At 36.5% G+C, this 15561-nt stretch overlaps 1 protein-coding gene and 1 pseudogene across 2 annotated transcripts; both read right to left on the reverse strand.

The window, feature by feature from the left end:
• Positions 1 to 5538: 5538 nt before the first annotated feature.
• Positions 5539 to 8423, reverse strand: LOC137747910 (3-phosphoshikimate 1-carboxyvinyltransferase 2-like; annotated as a pseudogene).
• Positions 8424 to 8729: 306 nt separating this feature from the next.
• On the reverse strand, positions 8730 to 12108 carry LOC137747672 (3-phosphoshikimate 1-carboxyvinyltransferase 2-like). 2 transcript variants are annotated; one of them, XM_068487828.1, is made up of 8 exons: positions 11730 to 12108; positions 11010 to 11254; positions 10673 to 10826; positions 10358 to 10572; positions 10158 to 10275; positions 9749 to 9959; positions 9330 to 9391; positions 8730 to 9239 (listed from the first exon to the last, which is right to left on the reverse strand). In XM_068487828.1, exons 1-8 carry the CDS (start codon positions 12081 to 12083, stop codon positions 9021 to 9023), a joined length of 1578 nt encoding a protein of 525 aa, XP_068343929.1. In that variant the 5' UTR covers positions 12084 to 12108; the 3' UTR covers positions 8730 to 9020. The 2 variants fall into 2 exon arrangements, with proteins under 2 accessions (XP_068343929.1, XP_068343928.1); XM_068487827.1 differs by having other exon boundaries at positions 8730 to 9391.
• Positions 12109 to 15561: the final 3453 nt, after the last annotated feature.

Raw genomic sequence — 15561 nt, forward strand, 5'->3', positions numbered from 1 at the left:
TGAATAGAATTAATTAAAAACAATTTTATTGCACTCGACATCTCACAATATCTTAACGCAGTTATATATTGTTATAAGAACTATGGTATTTTATGTGAGATATATATACATGCCGCTTCATTTACATATAAAATATGAATAATAAGTCAAATGTGCTTAAAACTTAAATATTCTTTTAAAAGCAAAAATTAAATGTGCTTGAAAAAGAAACCTTAATATGCATAGAAAATGTATGGCGGAGAACTCGGTCAACAAAAATAGGAATTTGGTTTATGGTGTCTCTTAAGTTGGAAATTTCAACTTTATATTTTGGGCATGGAGCTCCCTCGCTTTACGGAGACTAATTCTCATTAATATGCACTAGATCCCTATATAATAAGCTTTGCATGGTTATTGTTCTTTGCATCAGCGTCTGAGATCTCTCTTATCATACACAAGCACACACACAAAAACACACAGATCAAGCACACACTCACATACACACAGATTCAAATGGAGCGTTCAATGCGTCTTATTTCAGCCGCCTTCGTTCTTGTCCTGCTTTTGGCCGCTACCGGTAATTATACCTCTTTTTAATAATTAATTTTTTGTGATGTTTCGATTAAAGCATCTTATTCAACAAAAAAAATTTGATCTTTAGAGATGGGGCCAATGGGTGTTGAGGCAAGGACTGAATCAAGCAAGGCAGTTGAGGGAAAGATATGTGAGTTTCCGAGCACACTATTCAAGGGGTTGTGCTTTTCGTCTAACAACTGTAAACACACCTGTAGAAAGGAGCAATTCACCAGAGGTAAATGTAGTCTCCTCACCCGTACATGCATGTGCACCAAAAAGTGCTAATTAATTTGTTAAAAAGAAATGTAATCTGTGTAAAGACCGTGCTTGTGTAATGTGATGGATTGATATGACCCTGTATCCACATGGTTGCTTTTGCTAATAAATTGAATGACCCTGCATGGATCATTATTCATATGTCTAGTGTAGTGTTTTCACCGCGCCTCACGTACTTTTAATCACCTATTATCCTGTATGTTTTTCTTCAAGATTATTATTAACATTCCAAATAGTCATCAACTCTTCTTTTAATCATCTTACGCGATGTATCACCCGTGTTTGAGGAAAATTGAAAAATATCTCCCGCTAGAGAGCTTTCCCACCAACAAAAAATGTGAAATGCCATTCCAAGGCAATTTGCATCTTCAATTGAGGAGATGCTCTAGCCCCGAAAAGCAAAAAAAAATAAAATTATTTTTATTGCACTCGACATCTCACAATGTCTTAACGACAAAATTAAACAATAATATGACGACAAAAAAAAAAATAGTGTGAAATTTCGCTTAAAATATGCAAAATTTGGGATGAGAAATTGCAATTTTCTCATAAAAGGGAGAGTTATGGTAACAATTACATAGACTAATCTGCAATCAATCACTACAATAATTGAATCAACCATGGGAGTTTCTCTACAATTCTTCATATTGATTCCATCGGACTAAATTTTCAATGAAATCGTAAGTTTCCTAACACTATGTCATATTCTTGCCTAGATATTACAAAGTTCACCCAAACTATATAATTTATACAATTACTAATTATGAAACTTCAAACACAGAGAGTTGTAAGCCTAAAATTTGTTCTATATATTATAATTTGAGTAAAATTGTAGTTAAATCAACATGTCACACGTCATTTACATCACATCACGTACCAAAATTTGTCCTAAGAGTGAAAGCAATTGGTACATGTAATGTGCCAATGTGGCCAGTGGTCACTTGTAACAAAAAAAATAAATAGATCATGTCTCTATCTATCTTCTATTAACATATTACAAAAATAAACAAAAATAATAAAACTAACAAATTAAAGAATTTCAAAGGGAGAGTGGTCCAATATTTCAATTTTAATGTTCCTCTACAACCTTGTCCAATGTTTTAATTTTAATGTCTTTTTTCCTTGGATTATTTAGTTTATCATAATTGTGTTGGGTCATATAAATACATAATGATTGTAATTTGTATTTCAAAGCATTTTTCTACAGTCACTTAGTACTACGGTTTATTGATATTTTTCTTCACTTGTAAGTGAGATGTCTTATATTCGATTATTGTCAAAGACGAATTTGAACCATATTATTGCTAGTTCATTGTGAGACTAAACCCACTCCCTGTTCTTAGTGTAGATGATATCAATTGTTAAAAGAAAAAAAAAACATTGTTTTACATATTTATTTAAATTTTCGATTTTGTGGTAGGCGAGCTTAAAATTCGATCTTAAGCAGCTTGTGATTGTCATGTGTGATTGTTCAACGCATTTATATGCAATTGCACATTGATGTGGCAAATAAGCTTTTCTATCCGTATCGTTATCATGACAGACGGACTTACATCGTGTGAAAACTGAGAAGTGAAATAGACACAAATGATACATATTATGGTAGATGCGTATTTCAGCCTCGTCATAGGTTTATCATTTTCATTTTTATGCCACATTGTTCGAAGTATACTTTGCTCTTACTTAAACGAACACATTCTTTTGAAGACACATTACAGTTTCAGAAGGGGATCCAAGATACAGTTTCAAAAGCTAGTATGTATTATATCAAATATTTAGTAGGCTGTGTCATTACCTCTAAGGGTAAAATTATCATGTCAATAACTTTCTATGATATGATACATTTTTGGATGAAATTTTAACAAACGGAGTTTTGGGAAATCAATATTAAATTTCAAGAGGTGTTAATATAATTTCAAAATTCTCAACAAGTTTTTATAAAAATACAAAAAAACTTCAATATAACATTTAGAGGGTCCTCGGAAGACCGAAACGTGTATGTTTTCCAAACTCGGGTGATCCTGAGACTACCTTGGTTCCTGGTTCCTATTTCCATCCGTCCCTGATAGTTTCAGTGCACAATCCTTTTCTTTTGTGCTTATAACGAGTTGTTTTTGTGTGCATAAGATACTGCGATTTGCTCGAAATTTTTTTTTTTTTTTGACTTGTAGGAAGAGAAAATGCAAGGAGAGAGAGTAAAATGTGACTACTACTAGTAATGAAAGGACTTACTTGAAATGAAGGCAAAAGCATCTTTCCAAGAAGTATTATTGTATCTTATAGTGCAATTTATGGCATGCCAAGGCTAGCATGTATCATGTGGGTTGATAACAATCTCAACTCAAAATGTAGGAATAGTGATGGTGAAGAAATCACACCTATATTTGTGCCCCACCTTCCCTACAACAATATACTCTTTAATTATGATAATAGATTGCATAAATACTCTTACATTTTGAAAAGATAACAACCATTTCCAACCCCTTTTTATCTGCCTTTTTTCTTGGCTATTGCTATTTGCTACTAGGGAATAACATTTTTCCCTTCTTTTCTTTATACCTTTGTTAGCCCTTATGTAAAGAATAAAATCTTGAGAAGAACTTTTAGGTGAAAACTTCTATGTCACGTGACAACATGAGCAACATACATTGTCGAGTTGAAATTTATTACGTGTTAAAAGTTTCTACTTGTGATTCACCTAAGTTCTTTAACAAGTGTTATGTCAAAGCATCATTCAATTTTTTCTCAATAAACCCCTCGCTACTTATCCATACACCATTTACACAATAATTCCGAGCAATTTTTTTTTATCAAAAGAAATAACTTCATTGGATAAAGTTCAACGTTAAATCATTCATCAGGTCTAACCGGATACGAAAAACAAGAAGTTCAAAATGGAAAACTGTTGAAGCATATGCCTCACATCGGACAAATTCATGAAGTTAAAATTGCACATCGGAAGACTGTTGAATAACTACTAAATGAATCGAGGTCTTTTGTAAAACCCTCCACACCTATAAAATTGCACATGTGATCAAGTTTGATATAATATCAACACTTAAATCGTAAAATTAGTCAAGTCCAAGCAACTCAAAACCACTAAAATCGTAAAATAATCCGTAAACCCGAAGTACTATTGTCATCAATCTCACGTCGCATCATATAACCAAGAAGAATATGTAATACAAGATGCGAATGAGTCGATCATAAATCGTAGCACAACAACCAAAATATGCCAAGAGCACTGCAAATTGAAGTACTTTTGATCCTCAGGATTCAGTGTGCATTATTGAAAAGAGAAAGTGATTCTCTCCGGATCTCTTCTACCAAGCTCACTGAATCATATGATCTGGATTTTTAAAATTTCTTCAAATAGTAAAAAATTATTATAGCTTTTAAGGGATCAAAACAGGTGAACCGTTGAATGAAATTTTAAAGGTCTGAATCACTTGATCCGGTAACCTTGATGGAAGAGATCCGGAGAGAATCTCTTCTTTATTGAAAAACGTGAAATAATTACTCGGTCATCATGGTAAATTAACTTATTAAATTGTTAATAAATACTTATTAAGACTTATTTAGTTTGATATCATTTTATACCATCATCTTCATTACCTTTACATTTATATTATGATAATATCAAATCAAACGGATTTTAACAAATAACCGTTAACAATTCAGTAGATTGATTTGCCGCATCTGACAATCACCACCGTCTCCATGTGAAACTGATGCAAAAGAAGACAGAGGAACACGTCTTGTTAGTCCTTTTTGTTTAATAAGCTGGCATCGTGCTCCATGCCCTGCAATTTAATCTAAGCAGCTAGCTGGACAGACACGGACACGGACACGGACACGTGATTAAATCTACCCCGCCCCAACTTGTAGTTGAATGATACACCCTCGTAATTTAGTGGATATGTGGATCCTGGACGGTGCTCCTACAAACCTATGTACCATGCACGGCCTTACAAAATGTGCTTTTGGGTGGACTGTCGGTTTAGAGTTTGCCCCAAGACAAATCTGATGCCATTTATGGACCAGGATCCCCTCATGAGCAAAAGATGAAGATACTTTTGATCAAACCCATCAAGCCGTTGAAATTTTATCTAACGACTACAAACAGAAGGTTCTTCTAAAAATTATAATAATTGTAGCCATTAGATAAAATTTCAACGGTCTGATGAACTTGGTTAGGAGGATCCTCACCCTTTACTCAGGAGACGATCCTGATCCGTCATTTATCATATGTAAAGGTAGACCAGAGAAAGGGTTTACAAATCCATAACCAACGTGTATCTTAACTGGTTAAAAACATTTATTTATACGCTCGAAAGTCAATACGAGATTTTGTTCGGCACCTGTATTAAAAAAAATGATAATTCGTAAATTGTGAGAAGCTTATAACTAAACTGGTTAAGAGCATTCAATTATGTGCTCGATAATCAAACACAGGATTCACTTTTCCAGTTACCTTTTTATAAAAGGAAAGAAATGGTGGTTTGCAAATTGTAAAGAGCTAGTAGCTCAACTTGTCAAGAATATTCATCCATACGTTCGGAAGTCAAATACAAGAAAGAAAGAGTAGTTTGAAGATTGTAAAAAACTTGTAACTCAACTAGTTAAGATCATTCATCATACACTCAAGAATTGAACAAAAAAGTCTGCTTTCCCCTAATGTCAACTTGTATAAAAAATAAAAAAGGGTCAGCAGATCCAAGAACCACTTGCTAATCCAATAATATCGAGTAGAATAAGATCACAATCTTAGAAAAACTAATTAATGTGCTCTACTTGAAAAATGTAAGCATCCAAAATTACATCTGCATTGCTTTGTCCAATGCTTGGTAAACTTCCCAAGGACTTGAAAGCAACCAGGGAATGTTTTACTGGTACCCGGGATCCTTGAAGGTAACCGGAACATCTCCACAGGCAGCAAGAGAGAATGGCCAGTCTGTGGTCGTTGTACATGTTCATTCATGTCGCATTTAGTTTTTCCGGCGGTATGATCATGCAGTAATCTGATCCTTCTTCAACCGCTGCTCCAGCTGAAATTTTTACGTCCGAAAATGTTAGAGAAAAGGTTTAGGAATATCAAGTACAACGAAAGTCATTAGATAAGACCCTAGCCTTTCTAAGTTGTGTGCAAATGGCAGTCATCCCTTCTGTTTCCTTCACTCTCCAGCTTGCCACTGAAGAATACAAACTCAACAAATCAAGGCAGACCTTCTAGGGACATTTTTCACATGGAAATTCCGAAACATGCAGAATTTTGAAAAATTGCGATGCTTTGTTCTGGTAATCAAAATATTAACAGTTTAGTCATATAACATCAATAAGGGCTTAAACCTAGGTGCATTACGTTCACGGTTCATGTCTTTGTAAAAAAAAATACTTGGACCAGACCATACCATCTCTTATGGTAGTTGGTCCTTCGGCGAAAAGAGAAACTGCAGAGAGAGTTATGGCAACATCTGGTATTTTGTTCATGTTGACATCAATAGCTTTCAAGTGTTTTCTTCTGGATGATTGTCGCCGAGGTAACTTTAGCACCCATTTTTCAAGAACTTCTGCAAACTATGCATCTCCCTTGATTAGTAAAATGACCGAAATAATTGTAAAGATTACTTGAATTTTGTATGCATAATTCACAACTATTTTCACAAATCGTCTAATAGATACTTGTAACTACGAATTTGGAAATAAATTGTCCGAAAACTACTAAATATGTTCAATCTGAAATTTGTTTTATGCATGCGCTGAATTAAACAAAAATATATTGGTGTGTGCAAAACACCACAGCCCTCAACTGTGACAGTTCCTCTGGTGACAGCAGCACCAGCTAGGAAGTAACTTGCACTCGAAGCATCACCTTCGACAAAAGCATTTCCAGGAGACCTGATGTATTCTTTTCATTTTGTTACGCACAGTAAAACAATATTTCTCACAGCGGTTCGGCTAAATAAAACATACTTTGTACTTTTGACCTCCTTGGACGAAAAATCAATCTAAAATATTGCTATGTTGCACTGTGACACCAAAGTGTTCCATCACTTTCAAAGTCATCTCCACAAAAGGACTAGAAACGAGTCTATCGACTATGTCAATTTCGATGTCTCCAAGAGCCAAAGGAGACGCCATAAGCAAAGAAGTCAAGTATACGCTACTAACTGACCCAGAGAGCTTCACCTGAAAACAATATATAATAAAATTTGAATTAAACTGATGAATCTCATCGCGGCTGCAGGCCAAAATAGGAGTGGATTCGGATAGGAAAATCAGGACTTTGGCATGCAAGGCAGCAAATTTTTATTTTTATTTTTATGGTTTTACATCGCATTTGATCAAAAACTTACCAGTTAAACAACAACCATTAATATAAAAGACGAGCAAACCACACCTTTCCCCCTGGAAGGCCTCCCTTTCCAATCACGCGGACAGGAGGGCAGTTTGTTCCGAGAAAACAATCAACATCCGCACCAAGCTGCTTAAGACCAGCGACCATATCTCCAATTGGCCTCTCCCTCATTCGGGGCACCCTATCAAGTACATGCCTGAAATATGTTTAACATCCAAAGTCTCTAGTGAATTATAAAACCGGATATAAAAAAACGGTAAAGAAAAAAAAATATGCAGGGAAAGCAGATTGAGATTAGAGAAAACGCATGCTTGAAGTGTTGGTGCTTGAGCACGATTTGCAGGGTACAAGAAGATCCAAATTGGTGGTGTTTGGATATATGCTGCCTTCTTTTCGATCATCAAAGGTGGGTGATGACTGCTTTTTTTCTTTTCCAGTTTGTGTTTCCAAGTACAGCAGTCAATGACCAATTGCTGTTCCAGCAGTTCCAACACTTGAACTCAATCTCTTGATTCATTCCCTGAGGGAAACCGACCACCACAACCCTCCACGAAGGCTCGTTTGTGTGCCTTATCTTCTTCCACATTTATCCCAATGATTTTCAGTGCACCAATCATATAATGAATATCATCACTATCTAGCAAGTTGTCAACAAGTTGGTCCCTGAACTATACAACAATAGTTATGTCTACCAGGATAATATCGTCTTCTGTCCAATTACTTGATCCCTAAGTAATTTCAGATGCCAAAACACTCAAGATACTGGTTTACCTTGTATCCCTTCTAGTTCAGCCTCCTTTTAAGTTGTCATCAAGAAAGAAATGGTTGACAACTACAGGTCGAGTGGTTTAATGTTATGTAGCACTCAGTGTCGAGTCTTTTAATGCTACGTAACACTCAGTGTCAAGTGTTTTAGCCATTAGATTTGATTTCCACAAATATTATATTTTCAATCTTAAAACATTAATTTTTCATACCACTCAATGTTACGTATCTGTGTCTTCTAATTGGAAGACATTTTACCTCATACGGATTCAAAGAAAGGTGCTAATGGAATAATTATACAAACAAAAAATGAATTTAAACTTGCAACCCTAAAAATTAACTAAAATCAGCTAATTAAACCGCCACAATCTTTATGGTGCCCGAGATTTCTCTGGTGGGCTGCAACACTATCTGTCACTGTTGATGGCTTCTCTGCTGTGCAAGCTGAAGCTCTAACCGAACGAACCATCCAACCATCTACCAACCTGTTAACAAGGATTTGGCCATCTCTCTCTCTCTCTCTCTCTCTCTCTCTCTCTCTCTGTGACAGAAAAGGTAATGAAGTGTACATCTGATACAGCAATATAGTGTCACAGTCTCGCAACAAAATAAGAAGGGCGGAAGCGATGACCGAACAGCCATGAATGTTGTTCAATTTCGAAATGTTCAGATTAAGAAATGCAGACACTGCATTATGTAAAGAAAGACTCTTGAACGGAAACAGCAGAACTGCATCCCAAATTTACAAGTGATGCAAATTCTTTGAACCAAATACTTAACAAACCTAGCAATGTATGCATTTCTTGACATCGAGTTTGTCCCAAAGAGAGGTACAAAAGAAGATCCACGAACCAAATCATGAATCACTATTATTGAGTAGAATCGGATCACAAATATTAGAAACAATAACAAGCTCAACTTGCAAATACAAATCATCCAAAATTACGGGGGAATAAAGAGAAACTGAAACAAGTGTGGCTTCCATCTGCACTGCTTTGGCTGTAGAGGCACAAGGACGATCCCTCTCTCTCCCTATCTACAGATAAATATATCTTATAACCGCTGTTCAATGCTTGGTAAACTTCCTGAGGACTTCGAAGTAATCGGGGAATGTTTTTCTGGTACAACCGGGATCCTTGATAGTAACTGGAACGTCTCCACAGGCAGCAAGAGAGAAAGCCATGGCCATTCGGTGGTCATCATACGTGTCTATTGCTGTCACGTTTAATTTTTCTGGCGGTGTGATTATGCAGTAATCTGGTCCCTCTTCAACAGTTGCTCCCAGCTGAAATTTAGGTCCGAAAAATGTTAGAGAAGTAATAAGCATATGAAGGTGTGGGAATATCAAGTGTGAGGGCAGCCAACTAAAACGAACCTTTCTTAGTTCAGTGCATATGGCGATCATCCTTTCTGTCTCCTTCACTCTCCAACTTGCCACTGATGATAAGAACTCAAGAAGTCAAAGCAGGCCTTTGTGATTGTTTTCACATGTTATTTTTTAATAATATGAACTACTTTAAAACCATAAGCATTCTGCTCAGATACGCAAAAAGATTAATCTTCAATGATATATGTATCAGCAAAGGCCTCAACCCGGAAAATATTCATCCTCACTTCTAACTGTTAAGAAAAAGATTTTTAGCATGGATCCATTAACCACGAGATTGATTTGTTACTTGTCTATTTACCAGTTCTAAACACCTATGCGGACTCCACCCACCCTTTTCCTTTATTGTCTACTAACAACGAAAATAGTGAGCACAAGCCATTCACAGGAAAAAGACTAGACCATACCATCTCTTATGGCAGTTGGTCCATCAGCAAAAAGAGCAACTACAGCAAGAGTCATGGCAACATCTGGCATTTTGTTCATGTTGACGTCAACAGCTTTCAAGTGTTTTCCTCCAGAAGAAAGTCGTTGAGGTCCTGTAACTGTGACAGAATTCGCTGTCCACGTAACTTTAGCACCCATCTTTTCAAGAACTTCAGCAAACTTTACATCTCCCTTGATTAAGAGAAACCAAAAAGGTTGTAAGATGTCATATTTTCTTGAAGTGATAACTCTTTTTCAAAAACCATCCAAGCGATGGTTGTAAATGTGTAATTACGATCAGGAAATAGGTTGGCCCATCAATCTGGAAATCTATCATTCATACACTGGGAAGTGAACAGAATAAGAAAAGATATTGGTCCCAGAAATTACCTGTAAACTGCTTGTCCCACAGCCTTCAACAGTGACAGTCCCACCAGTGACAGCAGCACCAGCTAGAAAGTAACTAGCACTTGAAGCATCGCCTTCAACAAAAGCATTTCCAGGAGACCTGATAGATACATTTTTCATTTTGTTACACAATGCAATCATATATCACATAGTGGTTCAGCAATACATTGAATAAAACATACTTGTACTTTTGACCTCCTCGGATCAAAAACCGATCCCAACTATCACTGTGTTCCACTGAGACCCCAAAGCGTTCCATCAACTTCAAAGTCATTTCCACATACGGAATGGAAATTAGTTTATCAATAATCTCTATTTCAACATCTTGAAGGGCCAAAGGAGCTGCCATGAGCAAAGCAGTCAAGTACTGACTACTAATTGATCCAGAGAGCTTCACCTGAAAACAACAGATAAAGTGTGGATTGAATTGATTAAGTGCATCAAAACTGCAGGCATTACAGAACAACCATAAATGTACAAGACAATGCAAACCACACCTTCCCCCCTGGAAGGCCTCCCTTTCCAATCACACGGACGGGAGGGCAGTTTGTTCCAAGAAAACAATCAGCATCCACACCAAGCTGCTTAAGACCATCAACTAAGTCTCCGATTGGTCTTTCCCTCATTCGGGGCACCCCATCAAGTACATACCTGAAACAGAATCAATATTATAGGAAAACCTTTTAAAATACAATATCAGTCTGTACTAGCATATTCAAGGTTACTAAAATCATTTAACATCACCAAGTTGGGTAATGCAGAATGTGGTAGAATAAAAAATCCGCAGAATGAGGAAGGAATCACACTTCTAGTCAATATGGAAATAGGACAAACCTAGCATGTCCACCAGCAGCAACAACTGCAGCAGTCAATGGCCGCATTGCTGTTCCAGCATTTCCAAGGAATAGTTGCACTTCATCTACGGATTCATTACTCAAAGGAAACCGACCACCACAACCCTCCACGACTGCTCGCCTGTTTTCCTTGTCCTCTTCAACATTCAGCCCAAGGGTTTTCAACGCACCAAGCATATAATGAATATCTTCACTATCTAACAAGTTGTCAACAACAGTTGTTCCCTGACAATACCATAAAAAAAAAAAATTAAAAAAAAAAAAAACAATCATGTTAACCGGGATGCTTTAATACATAAGGAAATCTTGAAACACATGTATGAAGTGATAAGAAGTATCATCAATCACTCTAAGGAGCAATATACTTCATTCTCTCTAATAATGCAACTTCGATAACATCACCCTAATAACTGAATTTTCTTTTTAGATTTCTTATCAGCCAAACAGAACCATGTCTAATTAGTGAACGAAACATTCCCGATCATTCGATCTCCTCAAGTAAATTTGAGATACCAAAGCACTCAGGGTCCTCGAAATCGAAAAGCAAACACACGAACCCAAATCCACAAAAATCTCTCCAATTTCTTCCCCCAAACCTTTCACTTTCAGCAACCACTACTAATCACACTACTACAACAAAAACTCAAAATTTTTATATCATCGTATCACAATTAGTTGCAAAGCAACAATCTTTACATACCTCAGAGAGAGCAGCAATCAGCAGAATTCGATTCGACAACGACTTGGAACCCGGCAACTTTATGGTGCCCGAGATTTCTTGGATGGGTTGCAGCACAATCTCCGGAACCGTGGACGGCTTCTCTGCTGTGGCAACTGAAGCTGCAACTGTAAGCGGATCGACCCTGACTTTACCGACGGTCCAACTGCCCACAAACCCATTTTTCAGCTTCAAACTCAAAGAATTTGAGGAACCCAGAAACTGGGACTTCAATGGGAGAAAATTTGATGATCTGGGCATTTGGGGTTTGGAAACATTGGGCAAAAGATTGATGCTTTGAGCTCCATTGCTGCAGATTTTGCTCACTTGGGCCATCTCTCTCTCTCTCTCTCTCTCTCTCTCTCTCTCTCTCTCTCTCTCTCTCTCAAAAAATCACTTTTGAGAGTTGTCTAAATTGGTGTCTCTACAATTGTGGGAGCTTGGCGGAAGGGAAAGTTGGGGTTTTGGTGAGAATGGTCGTAGGTAGGGATTGATGGACTCTCTCTCTCTGTGGTCTCTAACAATTCACCAACCAATTCTGCCACCAGAAGTTTGAAAAAGAGATGGGGAGATGGAGACGAGGGTGGTAGGTGTGCTTGCCTTTGTGCTTGGAAGGGTTGTACGTTGTGCTTTAAAATGGTGCACTCTGACTTCTTTGAGAGAGCGTATAGATTTTGAAAGGATTTGTACGCTAGTTGGGTTGGTAGGGGCTGCTATAGAAAGTGTCAGAGTCTCTCACCGACCCCTTTTTTTTTTGTTTTTTTGGAAACTCACAGACCTTTTTTTTTATTTTTTTCATAGAAAAGAACTTCGTTAAAGAGAAAAGCCTCTGGGGTTATGGCAGGTAATTTTTCATCTGATCTGTTAACACGACATGTAAATAATACAAAATAACGGATTTTGGGTCAATATGATAATTAATCGAAGTCATTATCAGGTCGCATAATAAGAACCCGTTAATAATGGATCTTTAACAAGTTTACACGAACGTGTCACGCGAATAACCAGTTTCGACACATTAAAAAAAAAAATTATTTTGATGATTTTAATTTTTTAAACTACTAAAGAAACTTACTATAAAATACAAGCCATATTGTATGTTAAATATGTATTATTGTATTATTATATATATATATATATATATTTTAAAATTTTAAGTTTTATTTATTTATGTATTTTTATAGTATATTATAGGCAAAGAGTAAGATTAAAAATTATAAAAACACATTAAAAATAAAAAAAAATATCAAATAGTTAAAAAATACAATACACAGTAAAAAAAAATTATAATAATTAATTTACAAGAGCGAAAAATGTGAAAAAAATATGCAAATGCTTGTGATTGCATCATCTACGCTTAGACGATGGTTACATTGGGTAGAGGTTGTCTTACATTACTCGGTTGGAGCGCTTTCTTGGGTGAAATAGTAAAAGCAAAAAGTTTAGCATATGTTCTTGCCAAGAAAGTTCACCTGTGTCAGTTTGGCACCGAAATCCAGATGCCAAAGGGATATTTAACTATGGAATAATACATTTCACAAAACAACATTATCATTACTATATTGGATAGGGGTAGTGGCATATCGTACAAAATATGTAACCTATACCATCATTCGTAGAGCTAGCGACAAATTGTTTAGCACTTGTGCTTTCATTATGGATTAACTAGCGTAAAAGAGAATTGAATCCCTTGAGTTAACCGTTGTAAAGGAATAAAAAATTGAACCTTTGGCAACTCGTCCGTATCTCGGCCTCACCTAGTGTAAAAGAGAATCGAATCCCTTGAGTTAACCATTGTAAAGGAATCAGAAATTGAACCTTTGGCAACTCGTTCGTATCGTCTCTCGTGCCGTATCCATTCTCATTTATGTCGAACCCCCTCCCTGTAGACTCTATTTGGGCATTCCTTAAACAAGCGGCCTACCACCGACTTGCTATCACCTATCTTCCCTTCCTCCTACTAAAGCAAACATTGAGCCCAAGGAACACGCTTTCTCAAGCGTGGTCAGCCCACTCTTACCTTGAGTGCTAGCCCTTTCGCGCTAGGAGCATGACAAACCCCTCATGTGGTATATCCACCAGTCGTTTAGATTTTTAAAATCCTCCAAATCTCATGAATAATATTTTTATATGAGTGAAATTTCATAAATTTAATAATAACTATTGTAGGAGTGTGAAAAATGTAAAAAAAAAAAAAAAAAAGGAAAAATACACACACACACACACACAATCATGCGTAATGACAAGCTCTACAACTTTCGTGAAGGGGACAACTCAAAAATTCGACACCATAATCCATAAACCTTAGATTTAAATTTAACCATCGATTGTCGTTTATATTTTATTCTACTCACCGAATTTCATTTTTTAGATTTTCATTATTTATTGATTTAAAATATATTTTCTTTAACAAGTAACAGGTCGACTCATATTACCTGATAATATTAACGGGTCAATTTCGTGTCGGGTCATATTATCCGTTTACTTTAACGGGTGTTACACAACACGACCCATTAAAATATCGGGTATGACATGAAAATGACACGAACACGGAAAGCACAACATGAATGTTAGGTCTACTTAGGGCAACCAGTTTGGGTACAATCAAAGAAGAAGGCATGATGAATAGCCCTAGGAAGAGTTCTATCCCAAACATGAAAATCAAAAACAGAGTAACCAACACTAGTTATTGCATTCACAAGAAAGTTGGCCTCCCTGAAGACATGCTTCCAACAAATGTCTTAAAAAAACCCCGCAAACCAACGAATATCCTTTAGAATGAGCTTCAGTCTCCAATGGGGGGTTATAAGTGCCACGTATGGAGTCAATCACCAGCTTCGAATCTCCCTCAACTATAATACGAGATAAACCTCTAAACTTTGCCATCCACAAGCCATCCTGAAGAGCTAGACATTCCACCACAGAGATAGTATTCTGACCGATAAACCTTGCTCCAGCAACAATGGGATCCCATTTCTCATTTCTAGTCACAAATCCAGCAGATGCACTTTGATTCGCAACGGAGCCATCAAAATTAAGTTTAACACCGACAACTTTTGGAGGGGACTACCGAATAAAAGATGAAGATTGATGTCTTCTTCCATCATAATCATCAGGATTATTATCGTTGCCAATGATGAAATCTCGTTTAAAGTTAAGAGCAACCTTAACAATCCTTACAAAGCTTGGATTTTTGTTTTGAAACACAGCTAGATTCCACTATTTCCAAGTTTGCCAGCAAATTAGTAAAGCTTTACTGAGATCACATAATCCTTCGTCAGTTCTGTGAGCTAGAGCATTAAACCAGTCATTAAATAAGAGAGACTGATTTAGCCTTAAGTTATCGGAGACAACTTGACCATTCCAACAAGTCTAGGAAAACTATAATTTATGAATAATTGGGATTGGCTTTCATCCTCCAAGTTACACATACATAGGGTAGATAGTTCGAATATTATTGTTAGTCTGTCTTTTATATGGAGCCTTCCTAGGATAAGTAGCCAACTAAAAATTTTGACTTTATGAGGCAGCTTAAGATTCCACATTTTATTTAAAAGCTCTCTAGCATTCGCATTATTATTATCACATTTTGTGATCCAAGTTACCGACTTAATTAAGAACTTACCATTACCATTTGGCCTCCAACAACAAGAATCATCTTGGGGAATCAAGGGGAGAGGGATATTACATATATTATTTACAATGTCCTCCTCTACCATGAACCGTAGTTGGTCTCTGTCCCTTTGGCCATTATTAATGAACTGATTTACTTTTAAGTTCTTATCCAGATCATTAACTTGATTGGTGGCAACAA

This window comes from Pyrus communis, chromosome 10 (genome assembly GCF_963583255.1).
Source record: "Pyrus communis chromosome 10, drPyrComm1.1, whole genome shotgun sequence".
In the NCBI taxonomy this organism is placed as follows: Eukaryota; Viridiplantae; Streptophyta; class Magnoliopsida; order Rosales; family Rosaceae; genus Pyrus; species Pyrus communis.

Excerpts from the sequence above, each read along its gene's own strand:
- LOC137747672 (XM_068487827.1), bottom strand. The coding sequence starts at position 12,083 with ATGGCCCAAGTGAGCAAAATCTGCAGCAATGGAGCTCAAAGCATCAAT. Across the intron at positions 11,255-11,729 it reads TGATTGCTGCTCTCTCTGAG|GGAACAACTGTTGTTGACAA; the intron begins GTATGTAAAGAT and ends TGGTATTGTCAG. Across the intron at positions 10,573-10,672 it reads GAGGCCTTCCAGGGGGGAAG|GTGAAGCTCTCTGGATCAAT; the intron begins GTGTGGTTTGCA and ends TGTTGTTTTCAG.